The sequence below is a fragment of the Nuphar pumila genome, chromosome 4, assembly GCF_984573655.1.
Source record: "Nuphar pumila chromosome 4, dmNupPumi1.hap1.1, whole genome shotgun sequence".
NCBI classification, from domain to species: domain Eukaryota; kingdom Viridiplantae; phylum Streptophyta; class Magnoliopsida; order Nymphaeales; family Nymphaeaceae; genus Nuphar; species Nuphar pumila.
The window spans coordinates 118,249,804-118,277,610 of record NC_143252.1 but is presented as its reverse complement, the minus strand read 5'-3'; the positions used below and the strand labels follow the sequence as shown (position 1 = coordinate 118,277,610).

General features: G+C 41.3%; 1 protein-coding gene across 1 annotated transcript in view; it reads right to left on the bottom strand.

Moving 5' to 3' along the window:
* Positions 1-21,045, bottom strand: part of LOC149840789 (Peptidase C78, ubiquitin fold modifier-specific peptidase 1/ 2) — a 124,147-nt gene extending 103,102 nt beyond the window's left edge. Inside the window, exons 1-2 of the mRNA XM_090003334.1 lie at positions 20,722-21,045; positions 17,932-18,273 (exon numbers count right to left, since the gene is read on the bottom strand). Of these exons, the coding sequence (XP_089859460.1) occupies positions 17,932-18,273; positions 20,722-20,911 (532 nt within the window). The 5' untranslated portion in view covers positions 20,912-21,045. The remainder of the gene's footprint in view (positions 1-17,931; positions 18,274-20,721) is intronic.
* Between the last annotated feature and the right edge of the window lie 6,762 nt (positions 21,046-27,807).

Below are 27,807 nucleotides of genomic sequence, written 5' to 3'. Positions count from 1 at the left end.
AAGAGAAAGGCAATGGCCGATTCTTCTGCAGTCAGTGTGCCATTTGCAAGCCACCAAGAAGATGCTGAAAAAAAAAGAAAAGTCAATGTAGGAGGTAGAGGAACGATACAAGCAGCATTCAATACATATGGAAGAGAAGAATTGGATAGAAAAGTTGGGAGGTATTTTTATTCTGGTTCACTCCCATTTAATGCGGCTAGAAATCCTTATTGGAAGGATTTAGTAACATCCTTGGCAAATTGTAATTTGAGTGGTTATGTGCCTCCAAGTTCAGAAAAAATACGAACCACACTTCTTGCAGAAGAGAGGGCAAGTGTGGAGAGGTTGCTAGAAATTAAAAAATATTCATGGGAGCAAAATGGAGTTTCCATTGTGTCTGATGGATGGACAGATATTCAAAGGCGTCCATTAATCAATTTCATTGCTTGTTCGGTTAGTGGCCCAATATTTTTGAAAGCAGTTGATGCATCTGGGGAATATAAAAATGCAGAGTATTTGAAGAGATTGTTTATAGAAGTGATAAAAGAAGTGGGTGATCAGAAAGTGGTACAAATCATTACAGACAATGCTCCAGTTTGTAAAAGTGCAGCGTTGAGTTTGGAGAGTAAGTGCCCTCATAATTTTTGGACTCCCTGTGTAGCACACAGCTTAAATCTAGCCCTAAAGAGCATATGCAACCCCAAAGAAGAAGAAAATTCACAAGCATATGCTTTATTTCATGGATTGAAGATTTAGAAAGAAATGTCAAAAGCATTAGGAATTTTGTTGTTAACCACCATCGTGCTAATGCTATATTTAATAGGCATTCTGATTTGAAATTGTTGAAGGTCGCTGAAACACGTTTTGCGTCCATCATTGTGATGATGAAGAGGATTAAAAGAGTGAAGAATGCTTTGATTAACATGGTGACTGATGAAAATTGGACATTCTATCGTGTTGATGATGATACGAAGGCTCAAGAAATTAAGAAATTCATTCTTGATTATGAGTTTTGGGACAGAGTGGTATACTTCCTTCAATTTACGCAACCTATTTGGGAAATGTTAAGAGAAGTTGATAAGGATGAGCCCATGCTTCACAGAGTTTATGAAATGTGGGATAATATGATTGAAAAAATACAAGCTATAGTTTTCATGCATGAAGGAAAAAATCCTGCATTGGATGATTCAGATTTTTTTAATCATATTCATTCAATTTTAGTCAGAAGATGGGATAAGAGCAACACTTCTTTGCATTGCATGGCACATTCTCTTAATCCAAAATATTATGCAAATAAGTGGCGGGCTGGTGGTATTGGTCGTGTCCCTCTAAATTTAGACCCAGAGCTATCAAGACATAGAAATATGTGTATGACAAGACTTTTTCCAGAAGCATATCTTCTACATCAAGTCACACAAGAGTTTGGAAAATTTTCATCTTCGAGATTATATGCACCAGCATTATTCGCAAGAGAAGAAGATAATATAGATCCTATCACATGGTGGTCAACATTTGGATCAGAAACACCTCTTCTGCAACGTCTTGCATTAAGATTGCTATCGCAGCCTGCTAGTTCATCTTGTTTTGAAAGAAATTGGAGCACATATTCTCAAATCCACAACATGAAGAGAAACAAACTCACCAGCAAGCGTGCAGAGGATTTAGTATATGTTCATTCAAATCTTCGATTACTTTCGCGAAGCAATGATGAATACAGGTACTAATTTGCTCTCTTAGTTATTTGATTATTTCTTAGTTTTCATTTAAATATACTTGTATTGTATTTATCATTTTCAAATTGGGTTTATAATGCAGACAAGGAACATCCAAATTTTGGGATGTAAACCCAGAAGAGTGTGACTTCGAGGGAGAACATGAATTCAACGTAACAAACATGGATTTAGCTGAGCCCAGTATTCCTTCTAATGATGCATTTGATGATGAAGAAGAAAATTATTAGCATCCATTACTTCATGAGGATATACTTTGGTATGTAATTTAGTTCTTTTATGCAATACTTATTTGATTGATATTTAGGTCGATTTATGTAATTGCTTTACTTATTTGATTGATAATTTGATATTTAGGTTGATATATTGCATGCATGATGAATCATATTATGAGTTTATGACAATGTTTACTGTTAAATGTTAAACTGTTAAAACTTCAAAATCATATATATATATATATAAATTTTTTTTTTACATTTTTGCCCCTGCCGCACCCCCGCACCCGGGTTTTTTTTTAAGTGCTGAAGCCCCGCACCCGCACCTGCACCCATGTGACATAGATCACCATTCTTATGTGTTTCAACAAGTACACATGGCACGTTTCAAGGTTACCAACGACCTCTTATCTTACTCATCGTAGAATCATACTTGTCTAAAGGTATGGTTATGATGATAGAGGTATGGGTTTCTCGAAGAAAACCCAGCACAGAGTTTCACAATAACATGATGTTCAACAAGTTTGGCATGCTAAATCTTTGCGAAACAAAAATATCATAAATGTTCTAAGATCGCCACGAATCCGAAATATCTCTCCCAAGTGCATCGACTCGGAAGGAGCAAGATGCTAAAATGCTTCAACTTGGCTTTGTACAACTGCGCACTCGAGAAGCCGAAGCCCCGTACGGAAAATTCTCTTCTCGAGGCTAAGGCACCTGTACACAACTTCGCGTCTTTCTGGCAAAGAGCGAAGTTGATAGGTGTTCTAGCAAGGCTTGCATGGAAGGAGTCACAAGAGGCAAGCCTACGCCCAAAGTAGGGTGGCAAGGAAAAAGGCAAAAAACAAAAGTGTGAAAGCAAAGCCTACGCACATAAAGGGCAGTGGCAATAGAGAACGATAAGGACAAGAAAGTAAAGACATGAAAGTAAGGATAGGAACTAAATGCAAAAAAAAGAGCTTGTGCACATCAAGGGCGGCAGCAAAGTAAAGACAAGAACAGTAAAGACAAAAAACAGTAAAGACGGAAAAGTGAATACGAAAAGAAAAAGCATGTGCACATCAAGCGCGGCGGCAACAGAAAGTAGTAAAGATAGGAAAGTAAATGCGAAAAGAAAAGTTTGGGCACATCAAGCGCGGCGGCAACGAAAAGCAGTAAAAACAAGAAAGTAAAAAAGACAAGGATCACGAAACCACATCCTTGAGTTAAAGGCGTACGTATATAGATACACGTATACATATATATTATCCTTGGTTCTTTCTTTTCTATTTTTAATCTTTAATTTTAATTGCTGTAATTTTTTTTAATTCGTCCATTGTCTTTTGCGCAACTTTCCCCTACCTAGGGGAGTCGCGAGGTTGCGCACGTCTTCGAGTGAATGTAATGACGGTCTCGGGCCACGGGGCATGAGAGGGCTCTGTTGTGCAAGTTACGAAGGTACAACACATTAGTATGTTAAAAATAAAAAACAAAAAGGGGCAGGGGATATGGCACTGTCGGACAGGGGAACGAAGAGGGGCAGGGGGCGAAGCCCCCCTGCCGAAAACCCAAAGGTAGCAGGGGGGGCCGCCTTTGCCCATGTTATCCCTTCGACAAGTAGGGGCGAGGCCCCTGCGTGAAATCCGAGGCAGCCCCCCCCGCCGAAAATCAGAGCAAGCAAGGGCCTTGCCCCTGCCGATCTGACCATGCAGCAGAATACAGAGAGGCAGGGGCTTGCTGGACCCTGCCAAAAATTCGAGGAGGCAGGGGGTCGCAACCCCCCCCCCCCCGTGATACGCTCCCATGAGAAGGGCCGCACCAACAGCGCGCATGGGCTCCAAGCCGTGCGCTCAAGGCGAGAGTGGCGTGTGCAGGAGGCCACGCAGGGTTTCTTTGGGCAGGGCGTCCCCCTGCAGCAGGCGCGCTGCAGGGGGTCGCTTTCAACGTCAGCACCTCCCGTGTGGCAAGCGCGCCACAGGGGCGTCTTTAGCACGCAAGCGCCCAGACCTGGGCGCCAGTGTGTCGAACCCTACAAGTTGTGCAGGGGTTTAGTGTGACTCAGATAGTCGTTGGGGCTCCCCCTTTTTGTTTTGGGCGCCCCAACCATGGGAGCCCATTTTGTGTAAAGGCTTATAAGCCTCCCTTCATTGTTGTAATGGTTATCGAACTTTTGGAATAGAAAGGTCTGCAGGGTTCTGCATCTTCTTCCTTGTTCCTTCTTGCTCTAGCAGGCAACAGCCCTGAGGCAGACTCGCTCCGTGAGTAGCCAAAGGACGTGGCTCTTCTTTTGGTACGAGTAGCCAGGGGATGTGGCTCTTCCCTTGGTCGGCCGGTGGTCACGTGGTTCTCGACCCCGGACTACCCTTCCCCATCTTCAGCAGCAGCAAGACGCGGCGTCGCGTGCCTGCCAACCTCTCAGCGGCTTCCCCGCAGCTCTGCAAGCAACAGCGCCGGCTTAAGCCGCGCGTCTCTCCACCCCTCCATCAGCAAGGGTCTCGTGCGCGCGCAAGGAGTGCGCCGCGCAAAGGACCCCCTGGCGTAGGCCCCCGTCGCTCATCGCATGGAGGACCTCCTTGCGCAAGCCCTCCTTCCGCAGCATCACGCGCGTTCACGCTGTGCGCCGTTCTCCTCAGCACCACATGTGCCTCATTGAGTATCGTCTCTCGTGTGTGGGCCTCAAGCCGTGCGCCATCTTCCTCAGCACCCTGTGCGCCGTTAGCACGCGTCACCTCTCGTGCATAGGCCTCACGTCGCGCACCGACCTTGTCACCGCACGCGTGTTCCGCATGGTTCTCGGCGGAGAACCTCCCCCAACAACGCGCGTCGCGGGCTTCTCTGCGGAGAACCCCCTCAGCGTGCCGCCGCCCTCGCCGAGAGTGACCTCCCCCCCCCCCCCGCCTGTAGTTGCGCATGACCTCCCTTGCAACCATAGCGCACAGGGGCTTCCCTCCTATGCCCAGAGGCCGGCGTTCAGAGGCGCACCCCATTTAGCAGTTGCGCCAATTCAGTCTCAAACTAGTGCACCCAAGCATGTCAGCTACGTTCCACACCAAGGGACGTGCAGACAAAAATTTTGAGGGTCTCGACCAGTGGAAGCTATCAACTTAGTATCAAAGCAAACCGCAGATGGACATTCCCGAGTCTTCCCATGATCGTGAACGTCTAGACGACTCCTATCGTCGCAGCATGCAAGCTCGGGCAGTGGCTGAGCAAACCCAGATCGATATGGCGAGGGATCGTCAGGAAACGACGGAGCATTTTCGGCTTCTTCAGCGCGCTATTGCGGCCCTGACAGAGCGCATTGAGGCAATGGGCACCTCCATGCGAACTGGACAGGGTGCGGGTGGTGGCAACACCAACCCGCAACACAGCAATGGTGCGGCAGGACTTGGCACAGCAGGCCCAAGTGCAGCTGATCAAGTCAGCATGGGCGAGGCAGCTGAATCCTACCTGGGCGAACAACCAAGGCACGCACCTGCAGGAAATTTCTACGGCTATGAACCTAGGCTTAGTCGCAAGGTGAGATTCGAGATACCCTCTTTTCTGGAGAAAATGTGTGTGAGTGGTTGTACAAAACAACCCATTTCTTCACCTACCACGGCAAACCGCATGATGCCAAGGTGGATGAGTTTGTGGCCCGCCTTGAAGGCATTGCTCTTAGGTGGTACCAATGGGTCGTTACGGTGCGAGGCAAGCCTACGATGGATCAATTTGTGACTAGGGTTATGGAACGTTTCGGGCCTACAACCCTAGTCAACTACCACGTAGATCTGAAAAACTTAAGGTAAAAAGGCAGCCTCGAAGACTACCAAAAAGAGTTTGAGGAGCCTTGCACGTTACTCCCGCATGTAGACCAAGAGACCTTGTTGGGCTCATATACGGGCGGGTTACGTGAGGAGCTGCGAATCGAAGTCTTGGCAGCCAATGTAAGATCCCCTGAAGAGGCTTACAAAGTTGCCCGCTTGCACGATGAAAAACAAAAAAGGTTATGGGTTGTCAAAAAGCCACACCGCATAGCCGACACTTATATAAAGGGGAAACCAAACAAACCAAACCCGCGATTTGCCAAGGGCACCTCACCCTCCACGCCAAAAGTAGAATTCATTACACGCGCCCAAAGGGAAGACCAAATCAAGAAAGGTCTCTGTTTTAACTGTAATGAAAAATGGTCCAAAGACCACCAATGCAAAAAATTTAAAGTGTACCAAGTGAGAGACGAGAGCGAGGACAAAGCGAGTAGTTCCACTGACTCGAAAGGTGGAGAAGCAAATGAAAACGAGGAGGATTCCACGCATGGAATCTCTTACCACGCTCTCTCGGAAGCATCGAGTCCCCAATCCATGCGGATATGGGGGAAGGTTGGCACACAAGAATTGGAAGTCTTGATAGACACCGGAAACACTCACAACTTCATTCGTGAGAGCCTCGTGCTAGCCTTGGGGTGAAAGTTCAAGGAACACCCCGCGTTCGACGTTATGGTGGGGGACGACTCTTACCTCAAATGTAGAGAAGTATGCGCTGATGTCCCCCTACGGCTCCAAGAGAGTAGATTTGAGGTAGATCTTTACGTAATCCCCATGAAAGGAGTGGATGTCGTTCTTGGGATGCAATGGTTGAAGGGCCTAGGGCAGGTTGTGTGGGATTTCTCCTCCATGGAGATGAAGTTTCAAAACGAGGGAAAGGAGGTCAGGCTTGCGGGGGTCAAGGCCCCCACGGCCACCGCCATCGAATCCACTGTAGCACTTAAACTATTGCAGGGTAGTCACACGGCCTACCTTCTCACGGCCCAAGCCGTGGACCCTAGCAAAGAGAAGGCCCCCCAAGCGGTCTCACCAGAGTTAGCTCAAGTGCTAGAAGAGTTCACGGATGTGTTTAATGAACCACGCGATCTACCCCCCACTAGGTCCCAAGATCATAGTATTCCACCAAAGGTGGGGAGCGGACCCGTATCGGTGAGACCTTACCGGTATGCCCATTCCCAAAAGAGAGAAATAGAGAGACTTGTGCAGAAAATGGTCGACCAAAGGATTATCCGGCCTAGCACAAGCCCCTACTCCTCCCCGGTTCTATTAGTGAAGAAGAAGGATGGGGGATGGCGGTTTTGCATGAACTATCAAGCCTTGAATGACACCACCATAAAGAATAAATTCCCTATTCCGTCATTGAGGAGCTACTCGATGAGCTCCACGACACTAGGTACTTCATGAAGTTGGACTTAAGGTCCGGCTATCATCAAGCATGTATGAGTGAAGAAGACGTCCCCAAGACGGCGTTTCGCACCCATGAAGGGCACTATGAATTCTTGGTCATGTCGTTTGGGCTAACCAACACCCCTGTCACATTCCAAGGCATCATGAATGATGTATTTCGGGCTCTTTACGGAAGTATGTGCTCGTATTCTTCGATGACATACTAGTCTATAGTAAGTCATGGGGAGAACACGTAAGAAAGGTGTTGGGCATATTGAGGAACAATCGTTTGCATGCGAAAATGTTCAAATGCCTTTTCGGCCAGCGCGAAGTTTGCTACTTGGGTCATATTGTGACCGGCCACGAAATTCAAGCCGACCCGGATAAGATTCAGGCCATGGTAGATTGGCCCCTACCCCATATCATCCGAGGACTCTGTGGATTCCTTGGCCTCACCGGCTATTATAGGCGGTTTGTGAGAGGCTACGGGCACCTTGCCCAACCCCTCACCAGCCTCCTCAAAAAAGATAGTTTCCAATGGGTGAGCAAAAGCACAGAGGCCTTCGAGAAATTAAAAGTGGCCAAGACACAAGCCCCTGTCCTAGCAGTCCCCGACTTTTCCAAACAATTTGTGGTGGAAACGGATGCATACGATTTCGGAGTAGGAGCGGTCCTAACCCAAGAGGGCCATCCCATAGGGTTTATGAGCAAATCAATGTCGAATCGCAGCAAGGCACTCTCTACGTATGACAAAAAAATGCTAGCCATCGTGCTAGCCATCGATAAATGGAGACCCTAACTCCTCGAAAGAAAATTTCTTGTGCAGACAGACCACCGAAGCCTAAAGTTCTTGTTAGGGCAAAGAATCACCACCCCGAACCAACAAAAATGGATAGCCAAGGTCTTGGGGTATGACTTTGATATTGAGTACAAGAAGGGGCTCGAAAACAAGGCGGCGGATGTGCTTTCAAGGAAGTTCGAAGATTCACATATGTTGCACACACTCACCACTTTCACTTATGACGTAAAAAGCAAAATATGTAAGTCTCAAGAAGAAGATAGTGACACGCAAAGAAAAATCAAAGAGGTCCAAGAGGACCCCCAAGCCTACCCCTACTTCCAAATCAAAGGGGGTGTTCTTTACCATAAGGGGAGGATCCACCTCCCAAGTGGTGATGAACTCACCAAATAACTCATTAAGGAGTGCCACGACACTCTCCAAGCGGGGCATGGGGGTGTTTCTAAAACATATCAAAAGCTCAAAAAACTATTTTCTTGGAAAGGGATGAAAAAAGATGTTAAAACCTATGTGAAAGAGTGTCCTACGTGCCAAGCCAACAAGTACGAAAGGATCAAGCCTCCCGGGTTGCTTCAACCCTTGCCCATTCCGGAAGGGGCGTGGCAAGATGTTTCAATGGGTTTCATCGAGGCCCTACCACCTTCCGAAAGGAAAGAGTCCATCTTTGTCATAGTGGACTGGTTCACCAAATACGCCCACTTTGTGGCCCTTCCAAAGGACTATACTACTCACAAAGTGTTGGATGCTTTTTAAAAGAACATGGTGAAATTGCATGGATTACCGAAAAGCATCGTGAGCAATCGAGACCCACTCTTTTTAAATCAATTATGAGAAAAATGCTTTCAACGAAATGGAACTCGGCTCCAATTTAGCACTTCCAATCATCCCCAAACGGATGGACAAACGAAAATGGTAAAACAAGTCCTTGCCTCTTGCTTACGATGCTTTACTAGTGTGATCATTGTAAAAATTTTCCTCTTGTGTTCCCTCTTTTTTCCTTCTCTTTTCCTTTCTAGCCTCTATTCCCTTTTTGAAGGGGAATAAAAGATAGGAAAAGAAGGGAGAAAAGAAAAAAAAAGAAGAGAGAGGAACTCTTTTGCAAAGGTCTCACTTTGATCGTAATTTTGAAAAAGATTTTGAAAATTACTCGCCTCCATTTTGAAAATTTGCTGGAAAAAGGAGAGACGGGATTCGCTCGTCGGTACGAGGTTCGACCATTCTTGGCGCCTTTACCAGGGATAATCGAACCCAGGTCTGGGCGCCAATGTACCAACCCTTGCAGGTTGTGCAGGGGTTTAGTGTGACTCAGAGAGCCGTTGGGAATCCCCCTTTTTGTTTTGGGCGCCCCAGCCATGGGAGCCCATTTTGTGTAAAGGCTTATAAGCCTCCCTTTATTGTTGTAATGGTTATCGAACTTTTGGAATAGAAAGGTCTACAAGGTTCTGCATCTTCTTCCTTGTTCCTTCTTGCTCTAGCAGGAGACAACCCTGAGTCGGACTCACTCCGTGAGTAGCCAAAGGACGTGGCTCTTCTTTTGGCCGGTCGAAGGTCGCGTGGCACTCGACCCCAGAGATTGTGGACTCGTGCAACGAGTAGCCAAGGGACGTGGCTCTTCCCTTGGCCAGTCGGTGGTCGCGTGGTTCTCGACCCCGAACTACCCTTCCCCGTCTTTAGCAGCAGCAGGACGCGGTGTCGCATGCCTACCAACCTCTCAGTGGCTTCCCCGCAGCTCCGCAAGCAACAGCGCGGGCTTAAGCCGCGCGTCGCTCCACCCCTCCATCAGCAAGGGTCTCGTGCGCGTGCAAGGAGTGCACTGCGTGGAGGACCCCCCTGGCGCAGGTCCCCGCTGTGCCCCGTCTCCCGCTTTAGCAACGCCCTCTGCATGCTCATTGCGCGGAGGACCTCCTTGCGCAAGCCCTCCTTCCGCAGCATCACGCGCGCTCACGTCGTGCGCCGTTCTCCTTAGCACCACACGCGCTTCATTGTGTGTTGCCTCTCGTGCGCGGGCCTCACGTCGTGCGCCATCTTCCTCAGCACCCCGCGTGCCATCAGCGCGCGTCGCCTCTCGAGCGTGGGCCTCACATCGCGCACCGTCCTCCTCGTCACCGCACACACCTTCTGCGCGGTTCTGGGCGAAGAACCTCCCCCAACAGCGCGCGTTGCACTCTACGCGTGCCGCGGGCTTCTCTGCGGAGAACCCCCTCAGTGTGCCGCCACCCTCACCAAGAGTGACCTCGTGCACCCCCCGCCTGTAGCTGCGTGTGACCTCCCTTGCAACCATAGCGCGTAGGGGCTTCCCTCCTGTGCCCAGGGGCAGGCGTTTAGAGGCGTGCCCCATTCAGCAGCTGCACCAGTTCGATCTCGAACTGGTGCACCCAAGCGTGTCAGCTGCGTTCCACGTCGAGGGACGTGCGGACAAAAATTTTGAGGGTCCCGACCAGTGGGAGCTATCACCCGCCTGCCGAAAATCAGAGCAAGCAAGGGCCTTGCCCCTGCCGATCTGACCATGCGGATGGTAGGGGCTTCGCCCCTGCCTGATGAAAATCGAGAGGCAGGGCAACAACCCTGCCTGGCACGAACAAAGAGGCAGGGCGACTGCCCTGCCTATCGAATGGTCCAAACGGTCAAGCTACGAGGAGGCAAGGGTGAAGCCCCTACTTGACAAGGTTCAAAGAGGGGGACAAAGGGCAAAGGTAGGGGACGAACCCCTGTCTGTCGTGGGAAAAAGAGAAAGGCAGGGCTCCGCCGCCTGCCTGCCACGAAAACTGAGAGGGATAGAGGCATCGCCCCTGCCGAAAAAACCAAAGGCGGCAGGGGCATTGCCCCTGCCTGCTAGGGAAGACACAATGGGCAGGGGGCGATGCCCCTGCCTATCGAGAAAAAGGAGGGCTGAAACACGAGAAGAAAAAAAAAAAGGGGGGGGGGGGGGGGGGGGGTTACCTGAAACGCGTCCGGCAAGGAAGTGGTGAGCCCTGGCGTCGGCGAAAGGCTCCCACAGGAGGGGTCTGGAGACGACTCACTGACGCGGAAAGGGAGGTGTGGGTCGGCGTCGAAAAAAGGACGGGAGTCGAGAGAGGGCAAGGGGGGGGGGGGGGGGGGGGGAGCTGCGGCAAAGGGAGGTTTCCCGGTGGCGGGTGGCCGGACACAGGAAACGGGAGAAGAGGAGGTGGGCGAGGTCATGCCGATCGGGTCGCTGGGAAAGGGAGGGTCTGTCGACCGGTGGGTCGCCGGAGCGTGAGGGCCGAGTAGGGGGGGTTGCGGCAACAGGGGGAAGGGTTTCTCATATGAGAAACTCTAACCCTCGAGCTCTTTAAATAGAGCTGGGGGGGGGTATACCCGGTTCGGGTCTGGACCCGACCCAAAAGTTTTTTTTTCGTGGGTTTTACAACAAGTGTGTGTATGCTACCCTCTTGTCTTTATACATATGTTTATTATAGAGGGGTACATTTATAACTTAGCTATAGGGATTATAGTCAATAACTTTTGTCTTCTAGTGTAACTCTAAGGGGTCGCCCCATAAGTGTTGTATTCTCTAATTCTTTTTGAACTAATGAAGTTTCTAGGCCTTTTCTATCTTCTTCTTTTTGTTTCTTCCTTATGCTTTAATGGATGTCAATGCTTAAATATGGTATCAGAGCCAATGCTTGAATATGCTTTAAAGGACACAATGGGGGTACACTTGGTACGATATGATAGTCTTCAAAATTTAAGACAGAAATGTTAAGGAATGTAATATTCATATCACAAGTGTGTGCATGCTACCCTCTTGTCTTTGTACATATGTTTATTATAGAGGGGTACATTTGTAACTTAGCTATAGGGATTATAGTCAATAACTTTTGTCTTCTAGTGTAATCCTAAGGTGTCGCCCCATAAGTGTTGTATTCTCTAATTCTTTTCGAACTAATGAAGTTTCTAAGCCTTCTCTATCTTCTTGTTCCTTATGCTTTCATGGATGCCAATGCTTGAATATGGTATCAAAGTCATCGAAGAAGAGAATTAAGGAGGGTTCTCAACACGAAGGAGACTTCATTCTGCATCGTCCAGATTTCTGCCTCGGATTGTGTGTTGCTGATGTCATCAGACCTTCAATCGTCTGGCAGGGTTGGTAGAACCTGGCTGTTTTGTGTTAGGGATTCAACCTTTCTTGATTTTAGAAGTTTATCAAATCAAGAATCGCTGTATTTGGTGAAATATTGAGTTTTCTACAGATTTTCCAATATTTTCAGGATTGGGTACGGTTTTTTCTGGATTGGGTACGGTTTTTGTCCAGATTTGAGAGTTTTCTCTATTCTGAGCATATTGGTAGTTTTTTATTGCTTTATTTTACTGCATTTGGGTCATTTTTGGTAGAGAATCACCTTGGGAGTAATTTTGGGTGATATGCAATTGGTATTTGAGAATTTTGTTGAAGTTTCTATAAGTGTGTGTGGGACGGTAATCATGTTTTTGTGATTTTGGGTGTGCTTGTCATCAGCAGGGTTGATAGTGTGCTGTTATTGGTAGAACTGAGTATAGAAGGGTTATATCGGCTCACTGTGAGTGTTGCGATTTGAGTGGGTCGACTTTTAGGCCTTTGGATATCTGTTTTGCTGTTGTGCTTTTGCCTTTGAATTTCTTGAGCTGAATCAGTTGTGGTCAGCATACTTTGCATTGGTTTGTGTAGTAGATATTTCCTGTGCAAGCCTACTGACTTTTGTAGTTCGGAGGTTGTGATGAGTATGGAAAAGGAAGACTTGATTCAGCTTATACCCATGAAACTTGATGGGTCCAATTATGCCTATTAGTCAGATTTCATAGAGGCAGTGATTGATGGAAAGGGGTTAGGAGGATATCTGGATGGAACTACAGTGAAACCCAAAACTGGTACTCTAGATTATAAGTCGACCATGAAGGAATCAAAAATGAATAATGTGAGGGCGAAGTCCTGGATTTTTTGCTCAGTAGAGCAAAGGATTGTCATACATTTCCAAGTTCAAGAAGCCAAAGGATGCATGGATCTACTTGAAATAAGTGTATATGCAAGAGAACTAGGGAAGGTAATACCAGTTAATGCAAGACTTAAAGTCTTTGAGGCAGGGAAATAAGTTTATTCAAGACCTATTATGAGATGCAACTGTGAAAGTCACTTGCATCAATGAAAAGCAACAAGAAGTGCGACAAATGCAAGGATTACAAAACCTGTATGGGCACAGAAAGTCAAGCTAAGAAGATTGTAAAGGTGATATAGTTTCTTATCAGGCTCCGTTCAGAGTTTGACAATGTCATAAGTGCTATCATTCACAGGACCTCTCTTCCTCGTTACTCAAGCTCTATTTGAGTTTATTGTAGAAGAGACTAAGATAAAGTCTCTTCAGACCTATTCCATTAGTGATTCTGTTATGGTGGTATCCAAGCAGACTGGTGGTTCTTGGGGTGCAAAATCTGGGGCACCCAAATTTGATATGAGTGGAGTTAGGTGCCACTATTGTAAGGAAATGGGACACATGAAGAGGAGTTGTCTTGTGTTAAAGAGGAAAGGTGCAAGAATGGGAGGAAGTGCTTCGGTGTCTAGTGCTGCATTTGGGGAGAAGAGCTCTGAGAAGAATGAGGAATGAATAGTAACAGTTGTGGCTCCTTCCACCTCTGACACTCAGCCATTTGTTTATTCAAGGGTAGACCAGATGCAACAGCAGCTTCTCTCTGTCTACTTCCTCAGTCGCCACTGTTTCCTTGGGTACATTTGATTGTGCCTTTGCAGGTATACCTAGTATTAGTTTTGGTTGGTTAATAGACTCGAGAGTGTTATGTCACATAACAGCGAATGAGCCCAATATTAACTAATTGTAAACCATTTGTTCATTCAAGGCTAGACCAGATGCAACAGCAAATTCAACAGCTTCTCTCTATGTCTACTTCCTCAGTCGCCACTGCTTCCTCGGGTATATTTGGTTGTGCCTTTGCAAGTATACGAAGTATTAGTTCTGATTGGTTAATAGACTTAGAAATGCCATGCCACATGACAGTGAATGAGTCCATATTAACTAATTGTAAACCATGTCGTGGTGCCTTTCGCACTGCAAATGGTTCTCTCATGAATGTCTCTTAAGTTATGTCAGTTACCTCTGCTTCTAATCCTAGAGAAAAACTGAATGTTCCGGAAAACTTCTTAGTTTCATCTCTAGCCATGAATTTACTTTTTGTTGGCCAAATTACCCAGTACAATTGTGATGTTGTGTTCACCGTTGATTGTTGTTTTGTGCAGGGTTGGTTGTTAGGGAAGAAGATTGGGACTGGACATAGGTTAAGTCATCTTTATTTCCTTGACCAGTTAGAGCAAAGTTCTAGAGGCTTAGTTAGACATCGTGTTAGTGCTGCAGTTTTGGAGTCCTCGCCTCGGTCTTGTGGCATCATTGGTTAGGTCATACGTCTAGTTCTAGGCTACACTTCATGTTGTCTTCTGATGTTCTAGGTGATAGTTATAATCGTGAGGTGTCAAATGAGGCCAAGTGTTGGGAGAGTTGTAGGTTGTCCAAAGGTCATGCCCTCCCATTCAGTCTTAGAGAGGTTGAGTTTGCTTGTCCTTTTGATCTTGTCCATTCTGATGTTTAGGGTCCATCTCTTGTGATGTCAAAAGGAGGGTCCACGTATTTTGTAATGTTTATTGCTGATTTTACCAGATATACATGGATTTACTTAATGAAAAATCAAAATGAATTGTTTGATAACTTTAAAAAGTTTTATTTTTATGTTGATACTTAATTTGCAACTAAGATGAAAATTCTTTGCTCAGATTCAGGGGGAGAGTATTTGGGAAACAACTTGCAGGATTTCTTGGTGGAGAAAGGAATGGTGCATTAGAGATCATGCCCATATACACAGAAACAAAATGGGGTTGTTGAAAGAAAGAACAGACACATACTTGAGACTACGAGAGCTTTGCTATTTAACAGTGAAGTGCCTAAAGAATTTTGGGCTAAGGTTGTCGGAGTTGCAGTGCACTTGATAAATATGATGCCTTCAAGAATTATTGAAAAAATATCGCCATATAAGAAATTGTTTGGAGGAGAGCCTGACTATGATATATTGAGAGTTTTTTGAAGTACGTGCTTTGTTCTCATTTCTCCTCATTGTAGAGACAAGTTGTCACCAAGGACAGTTAAGTGTTGATTTATTGGGTATCCTGAGAAGTAAAAAGGACATAGATGTTTTGATCCTGTGAGAAAGAAAACCTAGACTATGTACTTCTAGGTATGTAGAATTCTTGGGGTACATGCCCTATTATAAAGGTAAAAAGCAAGTTGAGAGTTTTGAGTTTGTTTTTCTCATTTCTTGTTCCTTTTCCAGAAGATTGTGAAAAAGATGAGCAGTGGATTACTTATAATAGAAGATTTGTAGATGCCCCTACTCAATCTTTCCTTGAGCAGCATGATCAGGAGAGTGAAGTCTCACCTGAGCCAAGTCCCAATGTTCCCCAGGCCGATCCTGAAGAACAAGCACCTGAACCTTCCTCTGACCCTTTGTTTATTCCTCAGGTGCATAGAAGTTCCCACCCTCCAGTTCCTTCCTCTCGATTTGTTTTTTATGAGTCTTTTTTGGCTACTCACCAAGCATTCTTAGCTATGATACAGTCTTATTATAAACCTAAGTCTTATGCTGAAGTTGGGTTGGAGCCTGAATGACAGAAACCTATGTGTGAAGAGTTGGAAGCATTGTACATAATTGAAGGCATGGGAGTTAGTCAAGCTACCAGATGGAAATAATATAGTTAGTTGTAAGTGGGTGTATAAAATTAAGACTAGAGCTAAAGGATCAATAGAAAGATATAAAGTTTGACTTGTAGCAAAGGGGTACAGTCAACAGTATGGGATAGACTTTGCTGAAACCTTTGCCCCAGTTGCCCATTACTATCAGAACCTTGTTAGTAGTGGTTGCAGTTAGAAGATGGAACTTGTGGCAGCTGGACGTTAAAAATGTCTTTATGAATGGTGATTTGGAAGGGGAAGTGTACATGGAGTTGCCTCAGAGAGTTGTTGATAAGGGTGTGTGCAAGTTGAAAAGAGCCTTGTATGGATTGAAACAAACTCCAAGGGCTTGGTTTGATAAGTTTAGCATTGTAGTTATGAGATTGGTCTTAAAGCAAAGTTTTCATGATCCAGCACTATTTGTAGTATCCTTTACTCAAGAGCAATGTATACTTTTGCTATATGTTGATATGATAATTATGGGGGATGACCAAGTCACGATTGAGAATGTGAAATCTCGGTTAGCAGAAAAATTGGATATGAAAGACTTGGGGAAGTTAAAATATTTCTTGGGTTGGACGTTGCATACTCTCAGAGAGGTTATTTGCTAACTCAGCATAAGCATGCAACTGATTTGATTAACAAAGCAAGGCTAGTAGAAGACAAGAAGCAAGTGGACACGCCTATGGAAGCCAATTGCAAATTAAAACATTCAGATGGTGAATATCTTGATGATCCTATTGTATACAGGCAGTTGGTAGGGAATTTGATTTACTAGACCATTTCTAGGCCGAACATCACCTTTGTTGTGCATGTAGTGAGCTAGTTCATGAGTGGCCCTAGATCACCACATTTGGTGGCAGTGCTGAGGATTATCAGATATATTAAGAGCACAATGCATTATGCTCTGTTTTTTTCTGCTTCATCTGCACTAGAGCTGAAGGCATATTTTGATGCACACTTTGAGAGAGTGTCATAGGATCGACATTTTGCCACTGGATTTTGCACATTTTTGGGAGATTCCTTGATATTGTGGAAGAGCAAAAAGCAACAGAGAGTTGCTCGGTCCACAATAGAAGTCGAGTATCGTGCTATGGCCCAAGTCACAATAGAGATTACATGGTTAAGATGGTTATTGCAAGATATAGGAGTTACTGTAGAGTAGGCTACTACCTTGTATTATGACAATCAGAGTGCTATTCATATAACCAAAAATTCAAAGTTTCATGAGAGGACTACGCACATTAAGATAGATTGTCATTTCACTCATAGGTCATACTTGGAAAGAATTATATTGTTGTCATATATTGGGACTGCTAGTTAGATAGTGGATTGTTTTACTAAAAGTTTTCCCTTAAAGACATTCCAACCATTTCTTTTCAAACTTGGAATAATTGTATTCTCATCGTCTCAAGTTTGAAGGGGAGTGTTGAGGAATGTAATATTCATAGCACAAGTGTGTACATGCTACCCTCGTCTTTGTACATGTGTTTACTATAAAGCGGTACATTTGTAACTTAGCTATAGAGATTATAGTCAATAACTTTTGTCTTCTAGTGTAACCCTAAGAGGTCGCCCCATAACTGTTGTATTCTCTAATTCTTTTTGAACTAATAAAGTTTCTAAGCTTTCTCTATCTTCTTCTTATTCCTTGTGATTTAATGGATGCCAATGCTTGAATAAGACATGGGCATACGCACATACACAGATGTATGTATGTGTCTAAGTGTGTGTGCAAAGCAACAATTCTAAATCACAATAATTAGGAACATCAAATAATAAAACTAAGTTGAAATTGAAATGTACTATAATTGATCTCAAATTTTAAAAGAAAAAGAACTCAAGTGAATATGAAATCAGTAAATAAGATCATAAATGAAAATAGATAAAGTTAATGACACAATGTTGACTGTATGTGAAGCTGGTTTGACTATGTCCATGAAGTGTCGTGTCGTGTCAACATGGGATATCCATGTTAAGTGAATTGTCCATGTGACAGATTCTAATCACACATTAACTAGCAATAAGACAGAAGAATTCATACAAAAGGATAGAATTCATACACGTTGATGCTAACAGGTTTCATAGGAAAGCTGATTTACCCTCTTGGTGCAATACAGGCTAAAAACTGTTGAATTGCAAACGAAAGAAAGAGTGAAGCAATATTTTTTAACGTAGATGAGAAATAACAGTCTATTTGAATAAAATAAAGGAAAATGCATCCAATCTACCTATCCAGGAAAGAGAACATGGTTTAATGGGGTATCATCATATATCTTACATTGGCATGGAAAAGCGTCTAAATGAAGCAAATACCTGATGGTCTAGTCATGGAAAAGTATACCGGCAACTTCATCTGCACCTTAGCCCTTAGGAGGCATCCAATATCCCATAAATATTTTTCAGGATTCCCTTCATAAGCAAGAGAAACAACTGATTCCATGGGTTTTCCATAGTTCAGAATAAAATAGTGTATCTCCTTAGAAATTAGGTCACCAGCTGCTCCTATCATGCTGTTAGCATCATCCCAGCAAAGACTGCTTTTCATTTTGGCAGAAGCAATTGCCGCCTTATGAGCATTGACCTCCCAATTCTTATCACTAAGATAAATAGCTCCAATAACATTAAAACCTCTTGGCAATAGCGACCTAAGATCATCTGTTATACAAACAGGTAAAAGTTATTAGGATACATATATTTTTTTAGTAAAAGACAAGCCCAGGGCTCAACACGAACTGGATGATGTTTTCATGCACACAAAAGATTGATGTCACAAGCACAAAACAACCAGGATAAATCATGGCATGAATCCAAAAAACAAAAGAAAAATTGGAAAGAAAAAAATAGCAGCAGGTATGACAACAAAATATACTTAGAGATGCATAGGTCACGTTGGTCAGTAGATGCACATGCCCTGACGTAATACTGGTAAGAAAAGGAAGGGAACGCTTATATGGAAGGAAAACAACTAAAAGAGAGGAAGTTACTTATGACAGGACCAACATTGTCCATCAATTTTAACATAACACATAAGTGTCAGGCAATTTACTTTAAGAGAAAAAAGGCACACATAATGACGTAGATAACCAGAATACTAAAGAAGGATGTCAATTGTAGAGGATGGCACAAAGAGAAATATGACATTTTCTTCTTTGTTTTGTTCAATTTTTGAGATATTAATATCTTGAACTTTGTATAACATACAACTTGGGCATTTCAGCTCAGTAGAATGATGTGTGTAGCAAGGATCGCAGCTATAGATATAGCTTGGCCCATAACTGCTACTCTAATAACTTATATATAAAAACCTTGGCCTTTTATTGCTTTCCAAGAACTTGTACATAAAAACAAAGTTTCATCTTGATGTTCTATGGACGCTCATTTTATAATGCATATAGCCATTTTTTTGCTTATGGATTTCCAATAGAAGAGTTTTGGAAAAAATGCCTTCTTCTAAGAGACATTCAAAGATCATTATTATATCTAACGGGAACCAAATTATCCTTCTCAAGATTATCTTTTCATATTTCCAATACAATAACATGCTTGGAGCATCATCTAACTTTGAATCTGGTCCACCATTCCTTCCTCAACTCCTTCAGATTATCCAACAAAAACAGATTTAACAGCTGTTGAAACCAAACACATTTTTCGAACATATAGTGGACATCTTCCTCTTTCCAACAATGTAATACACATCAGTAGGCCAAGTGAAAGCCCCTCCTTTTCAAGTGAATTTGAGTAAGTGGACTGTCAAAGGACTCCAACCAGCCAAGAAAAAATATTAGTTCTTGGTGAGGAGCCAAACCCCAAAAATGTACTTATTGGTGTGGCTTCACTCCTTGTGAAATTGCCACATAACTTGATTTAACAAAAAACTCTCCACGACTCAAGAAAGTCCACCTTAACTCATCCCTCCCACCCATAGGCTTCCATACCCCAAGACAGTAAATAAGATCTAACCAATCTGAACAGTTGGATTCTGAAGGAGATCTTGGAAGGGTTACCACCCAGCCTCTGTTAGCAGACCAACACTCAAAAACCAATATATATATATATATATATATATATATATATATATATATATATATATATATGTGTGTGTGTGTGAGTCTAGCCAATGTGTAGAATTAAGGAAATAAGTACTTAAGAGGTTGATCATCAGTCCATAGGTGTAACCAAAAGGTGGCTGGTTCACTCGACCCCAGTTTTAAGTGTACCATTGCCTTCAAATGAGCAACTAGTTCCCTCATTAGTCATGACCACCAGCCATCATCTTTATAGATCAACCAAAGACATTTGGTGAGCAGGGTGACATTCATAAACTTCAAATTTCTAATTCCGTGTCCTCCCAGATGGGTGGGAAGGGTGATTTGCTTCCAAGGAACCAAATTTACCCCTTTCTTTCACTGTTTCCTTTTCCAAAGAGATGTCAGCAGGTATCTAACAATTCTGTTTTTTTCCAACATTTCTGAATGCGAAAATAAACATCCAATAAATCAAGATGCAGGCGAGCATCACGGCTAATTGAAGTAACGCACATTGCCATAGATATCTAGACTTCCACGTCCATATTCTCTCCAATACTCTATCTTCCACTTCTGCCCAGTAGGACACTTTCAAAGAGCCTTTCATCAATTGCATACAAAGTATTTCATGTACAAATTCGTACAAGGTATTCAAGCATACTGTTGTCTGCCTGGCATAAAGAGTCAGGAACATTAAAATTCCATACAAATTATTTGCCAAGGACTAGCTGGGAAATTGCTGGCCTGCAGAAATAGTACCAGATGCAACCAAGACTCCATCAGAAGAGTAATTGTGGTGGGTGGTAGTTTCCAATATGGCCTCATAATGTCATGGCTAAAGCGATCAAGTCGATAACGGGATTCGCCTACAAGGATACATTCCCCAACTTGGACAAGGCAGCAACCACCTTCATACTGATCCAACTGAATAGGAAGGCAACGCCCAAATCTAAAAAGGAATCGCGAACTAACGCAATTCAGTTGATCCCAAAATAAGACAAGACCTTGGAAACAAGCAAAGGAAAAACAATCTCGAAAAGGAAAAGAGATGAAAGAAGAAGGAAGGTGGGAGGAATACCAGCTTCTGCATTGCAATCGGGAGAGAAAGGGTCGCCGTTGAGGGTGTGGAGGCATCGGAGGGTGGAGATGACGGTAAGAGGTACAGACGGCGAACCGATTAGCCAACGAAGGCCGGCGGGCTCCTTCAATGCCGCCTTCATGTTCGGGCATAGGATCCGTACGAAACGCCCCTCTTCCTTTGTCTCCATCCTTCTCCTTCCCCTTCTCCTTCCCCTTCCCCTTCCCCTTCCCCCTTCTCTCCTCCTCTCTATTCTATGGAACAGAGAAGATCTCTCTCTCTCTCTCTCTCTCTCTCTCTCTCTCTCTATTGCCTGGTAGATTTGGAATCGAATCGAATCGTTCTGAGTTGACCTTTTTCAATATTTTTGATTCATGAAAAAAAGAGCTCAAGAAATCATTAAAAAGTAAAGAAAATTATGAAAATTAAAAAACAAAAGTGAATGATGACTTGAAGCATCCAATCAAATTTTAAAGTATGCATCTAATGCGTAAAAAAATAGCTAATAAATATTATAATAAAAACTAAAAATAAAAAGGAAACAGATTCGACCAACTCTCTAGAAAATCAGTGAACCAATTCGATTTGAAGGCTGATTCAGACAACATTGCTTGCAGGGATTTAAAACTTTTCTGGTTAATATGAAATTTTTCTTTCGTTTATAGAATATCACGGGAAGATTGTATTTTCACATTTCATAAATCTCATTTTTTTCCTCCTGAACACAAACGCAGACCATTCCAGGCATACCAGTTCACAATAACTTTTGGAGTTCACAATAACTTTTGGAGTTCACAAGCTTGGTTGCACTGACTGCATGATGCTAAAGCCTAGGGCTATCAATCGGACCCTTGCATTCTATCTAGTCAGACAGGTTTTTCATGAAAAAATTACCCACAAACTGAGGTTTTTTTTATTAGAAATAATTGGAAGAAACCACTATGGTTTTAGACAGTTGTGAGTAGCTGAGAATAATTTAGGTGTTATGATGTTAAACACGACAAATTATATGTTTAGCCTAAGAAAGATAATGAATATTCATTTCTTGTTTTTTAATGAAAATATTCATAATGATGTTGATGGGCTTGATCAAGAAGAGAATGCTACTAATTTGGAACCATGAGTAGATGTCAATTATGATCTTAATGATAATGTCATTTTCAAAATTGAACCTCCTATCTTCACTTATTCTAGAAAGGTCACTCAAACCAACCTAGTACCTTAAAAAGATTCACTCATATAGATAGAACATGACAAGACTTTCATCCTTAGGAGATCTATTAGTGTTATAACATGTTTAGCCCGCATATACTCCTATTTTGAACCCAAGACTTATGGTCAAACTAAAGATCTTCTAAAGTTGATTGAAGCTATAAAGATTAAACTAAGAGCCTTAGAAAGATTCAAAACTTGAGATATTATAAAATTATCAAATAAGAAAGAGCCAATAGGATGTAGATGAATATAGAAGGTCAAAACTAAAAGTAATGGGACGTTAGAAAGACAATCAGAAAGGGATGTGTTCAAGAATATAGAATAAACTATAAGAAAACCGTTGTCCTTCTAACAAGGTGTTAAGACTTTTTGCCTTAGCTCCCATTAGAGATTGACCTATATATCAAATGGATGCAAAACATATCTTTTTAAATGAAGAGTTAAAAGAAGTTTATAGAGATCCATCTCCAGATTTTAAGGTTCCAACTAGTTATATTATCTATTTAAATAAAGTTTTGTAAGGCTTAAAACCAACTCCTAAGGCTTGGTATAATAGATTCAGTATTGTCATGTTAAATCTTGGATATAGATCACGCTATAATGACACTCTTTATTTGTTAAGACATCTGATGCATGTATCGTCATTCTAATTTTGTTTAGATAACATGATTTATCACTAGTAGAGAAACAAAAAGTTAGTCATATTAAAAATATTCTTAAAGAAGCAAGTAAATACGAAAGGTGGTGCACGAGGTACAAAACCGTACCTTGACTAAACAAACGTGTAAGCAAAGCCTGTGCGTGAAGTGCGACAGCAACAGAAAGCAGTAAGGACAGAAATGTAAATGCGAAAAGAAAAGCCTGAGCACATAAAGTGTGGTGGTAACAAAAAATAGTAAAAGACAAGAAAGTAAATGCAGAAAGAAAAGCCTATGCACATTAAGCGCGGCGACGACGAAAAGCAATAAAAATAGAAAAGTAAAAGGACAAGGATTGCGAAATCGCATCCTTGAGTTAAATGCATACATATATAGATATACGTATACATATATATTGTCCTTAGTCCTTTCTTTTCCCATTTTAGGTTTTAATTGCTTAATTTAAGTTCGTCCACTGTCCTTTGTGTAACTTTTTCCTATCTTGGGGAGTCGCGGCATTGCGTATGTCATTGAACATAAGTAATGTACATCTCGGGCTGCGAGGCATGAGAGAGCTCTGTTGTGCAAGCTGCGAAAACAATACTCAAGTTAGCATGCTAACAACAAAACGGGAAAGAAAAAGGGCAGGGGCGCAGCCCCTGCCTGCCGATTCAAAATGAGAGGGAAGGGGCAGAGGCAGGGGTTGTGTCCCTACCCACTGCTCGTCCTGTCGAAAAGGAGCAGGGCAGGGCATGCGCCCTTGCCGACTACTTCCAAAAAGAGCGGCACGGGGTAGGGTTCTGCCCCTGCCCGCAGGCTAGCGGTAGGATTTTGAAACAACTGATCTTGAATTTCTTACATATTTTCTTGGTATTGAGGTTGTGTACTCACCTCGTGGGTATGTATCAACCCAAACAAAATATGTGATTGAGATAATTGACAAGTCTAAAATTATTGACGAGAAAAGAGTTGACACTCTAAAAGTGATTAATGCAAAAATAAAAATTGATAATGAGACGCTTCTAGAGAATCTCACACGGTACCATCAAATGATTAGAGTTATCACATACTTATCTATTACTAGATTCGATATCGCTTATGCAGTTCATAGCAAATCAATTCTAACACTTGTCAACTACTGAGCATATGAGTGTTATTATGAGAATAATTATATATATATATATATATATATATATATATATATATTCAAAAAACTTCTTTTAAAGGCCTTTTTTAATCGTCTTCCTCCTTTTTTGATTTAGTTTTGTACTATGATTCAGATTGAGGAGATCCTAATGATCATTATTCAACTACTGATTTTTGTGTATTTTTAAGTGGCTTTTTCATGTCGTGTAAGTGCAAAAAATAACAAAAAGTTTTTCTTTTATCAACAGAAGCTGAGTACCGAGTCATGACCACCACTACATCAAAAGCTCTATGGTTGTGACATTTGCTTGAAGATATAGATGTACATCTCATGATACCCTCAAAGCTTTGTTGTGACAATAAGAGTGCCATTTACATTGTCGACAACCATACATTTTATGAGAAGACCAAACACAATGAGATGGATTGCTACTATATTGAAGAAAATTATTTGAAGACGATCATATCATTGCCATACGTAGCCTTTGAATATTAATTAGCAAACTTCTTTACTAAGGCACTTCCTTCTTCTGGATTTTATTTTTTCTTTGACAAACTTTGAATGATTTCATTATAAGTTTGAGGAGTGTTAAGAAAAGTAGTTATATATATATATATATATTACTTATCTTTATAGATTGTATTTAAGTTTTTTTTATTTTTTGTTTTTGACCATGGGCAGTTTCTTTTTTACTAGCTAGCCAAATTCTCTCCTTTCCTTTTATGATGTATATATATATATATATATATATATATATATATATATATATATATGTGTGTGTGTGACCTTTGGTTCCTATTCCTTCATTCATGTACTATGCATTTTTATGTTAATAAGTAATTTATTTTTATATTGCGAGTATGTGGCTTTGTGCCTCTTGAAAGCATTCCTTTTGTGGGTTGTGTTGTGTTTTTGCCCTATTAGGCATTTTCTTTATCTCTTGGCGATTTCATTACACCACCAAACTTCCATTTACACATTTACAAGAATATAAATTATCTTAAAACTTACTATTTTTAATAAATCTACCCATTTAATAACCATATCCTGCACTTATCATATATTTCAGTTTTGGAAACCATTCATTTTTCATTTTCTTCCTTTAAGGCCAGCCGTTGTGGTGGTGGTTCACGTTTTATTATTAATCAAAGCTGGTCTATAAAAGGGAGTTGGAAAAAGTTGAGATCCATCCCCATATGACAAAATTGCTTGCCTAAAAATTTCAGCATGTGCTTGCCTCAAAATTTTCTTCTCTTTAAAATGGTATGTTCATTTTTTTTACCTTTTAAGTTTTATTCCTATGGTATATAACTTTTTTTTGTTTTTAATGTGATAACTAGAATTTATTTTTTTCTTAACCTTTCTTTCATTTGTTGGATAGTTGGATAAACAATATACCACAATATTTTATAATGATTTATTTGCTTTAGTTTTTTCCTTGCATATTTTAAATTAAACATATAGTAAGCTTTATAGAAAAACTATAATGGTATTTATATGCTTTGGTTTATTTCTTGCATATTTTAAATTAAACACATAGTAAGCTATATAAAAAAACTATGTAATCGCTTTAGTTTTTTTTTTGTTGTATGTTTTAAATTACAGTATAATATAATCTATTTCAATCACATACGCATTTCATTTTTTATTCATCATATTTGTCATAAAAATATTAATAAAACCATAATTTATTTAGACATGGCCATAATTTATATTGTTTTTATTAGTTTTAATTCAATCTTGATAAATGTAAATGATTTAAACCTTTTTTTAACCACTTGAGTTATCTTATAGGTTATGGTCGGGCTGATTATCTAGTTAAAATAAAGCCTTTTGGGAGGAAATTCAACTTTATCAAGAGATGTTTATTCCCAATTTTGCTGATTATATTTTAGACTGAGTTCTTTTTTCAAGACTTCTTGTTAACTGCTTTATAAATTTCTCTCTTCAAGAAAAAAATCTAGAGCTTCTGAAGGGACGAGTCTAGTCGATTCGACTTTGATTTTGGTTCAGATTTTAGTTTGGCTTTGAGCGTGGATGTTGGACTTGAACTCCAGATTGTGACCTGAAAGATGTGTTTATGTACACAATCTAGCAAGTGTGTAGGTTATTTTAGTGTTGCATCCATCCCTTTGGTCCCAATCACAAAGATACAACTACCACTACACGAAAAAGTGTTTTTATTGGTGCGACCCCCCAGGTGCGCAAGTAAAAGAGCATTTTCACTAGCACTATTTTACGTAGAGCCAATGAAAAAATGAATTGTATTGTGCCAGTATAATATTTTTTCTAGCTGACATAAAAAGTATGCCAACAAATTGTTTTTTTTTTGCGCAACAAATATATGCGCTAGTAAAAAAACTTTTTCCTGGCGCACAAAAAAATTTGCTAGTAAAGAGACACGTCATTTCAAAAAAATCAAATCCGGTTTTCTCCCTCACTCATTCTATCATTCTCTCTCCCTCTTTCTCTCCTTCTCTTTGTGTTCAACCGCCACTACTGTCGGTCAGCCGCCACTATCGGTCACCACCACTGACCAACACCACTGTAACGGCCCTCAAAACTCACCCTAAATATTATGGATTTTTTTTACAAAATTTAGAAAAACTTTATATAAAAACAAAAGTACCTCCCATGGATCTTGGGCACATCACAAATTTGAGACTCACGTTCCACCATTAAACCAACAATTCATTCCAAACCATTGATGAAACAAAATAGTTCAAACTAATGAAGAAAATTTAATAAACTTCAACTTAAGTTCATAATTTTCATCCAACCCATACTGTTTAGAAAAAAATACCCAATAATCTATAGATCTATTCTCTCCAGCATTAATCCCACCATCAAGTTGCCCATCTGAGTCTCACTATTTGTAAATATGAAACAATAGGTGAGAACCACAATTCTCGTATAAAAATTTTACATAATCCAACAGTAAAGCATAAAATATAAATCTAACAAACATCAATCTCAAAAAATGTTAAAGTATGTAAAACAATTCAAATATGTGTGTAATCATATAAGATACATAAATCAATGCATAATGCATGAGGTAACTTTTATCTCTTTTATTGACGCTTACTTTTGAATGCCTAAGCATGTTACTTGCAATCAATTTAAGTTTCTTCCTAACTCTACTGTGAGTACTGTTCACCAACAAAAATTGAAGTACAAGGCAATCCCAAGGGTATATTTTTTCACACACACAATTATATTTTATTAACCTGATATACACCTATTCCTCGGAGCAATATCGAGATACAACACCCTAGACGACCACTGATTGGTATACCAATAACGCTTAATAGTTGCAGCAAAAAATCACACCATTCTCAGGTCTCAATGGCGGCAAATATCCTCTACTATCGTGGTTGAGGACAATGAACAACCTATTATACTCTAGAGAAAAAATTTCACAGAGTTCATTACCATCCTATGCCCAATGACTGTCATCCAAGGTCCCTACCCTTTTAGAGGGCAACCAAGGAGCAAAAATTACTATAATGTTTATGTATCTTTTACTTCTTTAACTTTCATATGTTCTTTCCATAAGGAATGATTTTAGATCCACAATATTCATAGTATGCACAAATGCCACATAATCTCTATTCAACTCAAACATGCATAGCATCTCATGCATCATTCGATTGGGTTATCTCTCTGCTTGGACATAACAGTATACCCATCATGAGTCAATTGTGCCATTCATCGTATGTATCATAACAAAATTTAAACTTTGTATTCAATAATTTTCACAAGAGATTGCACCAACACACTACCTCAATAGAACCATATGCTGCTTGATAGTATGCCACAAATCTATCCAGTTCACCTATTGAATCGTCTCATGCATATAAACAAAACAATCCACTAACTTGGGACTGATAATGCAGAAATTTACTGACATTAAAAATTCTATCACAAATCGTACAAAATGATTTAGGCTTTAATATTTTAATTAATTGTACTTAAATATATTAAATACATACCCTCAAAATCTAAGACCTTAAATCATTACAAATCAGGAAATAAAAATTTCAGAACACAAACTATTTTCTTGATTTTTGAATCTTGTCTAATTCT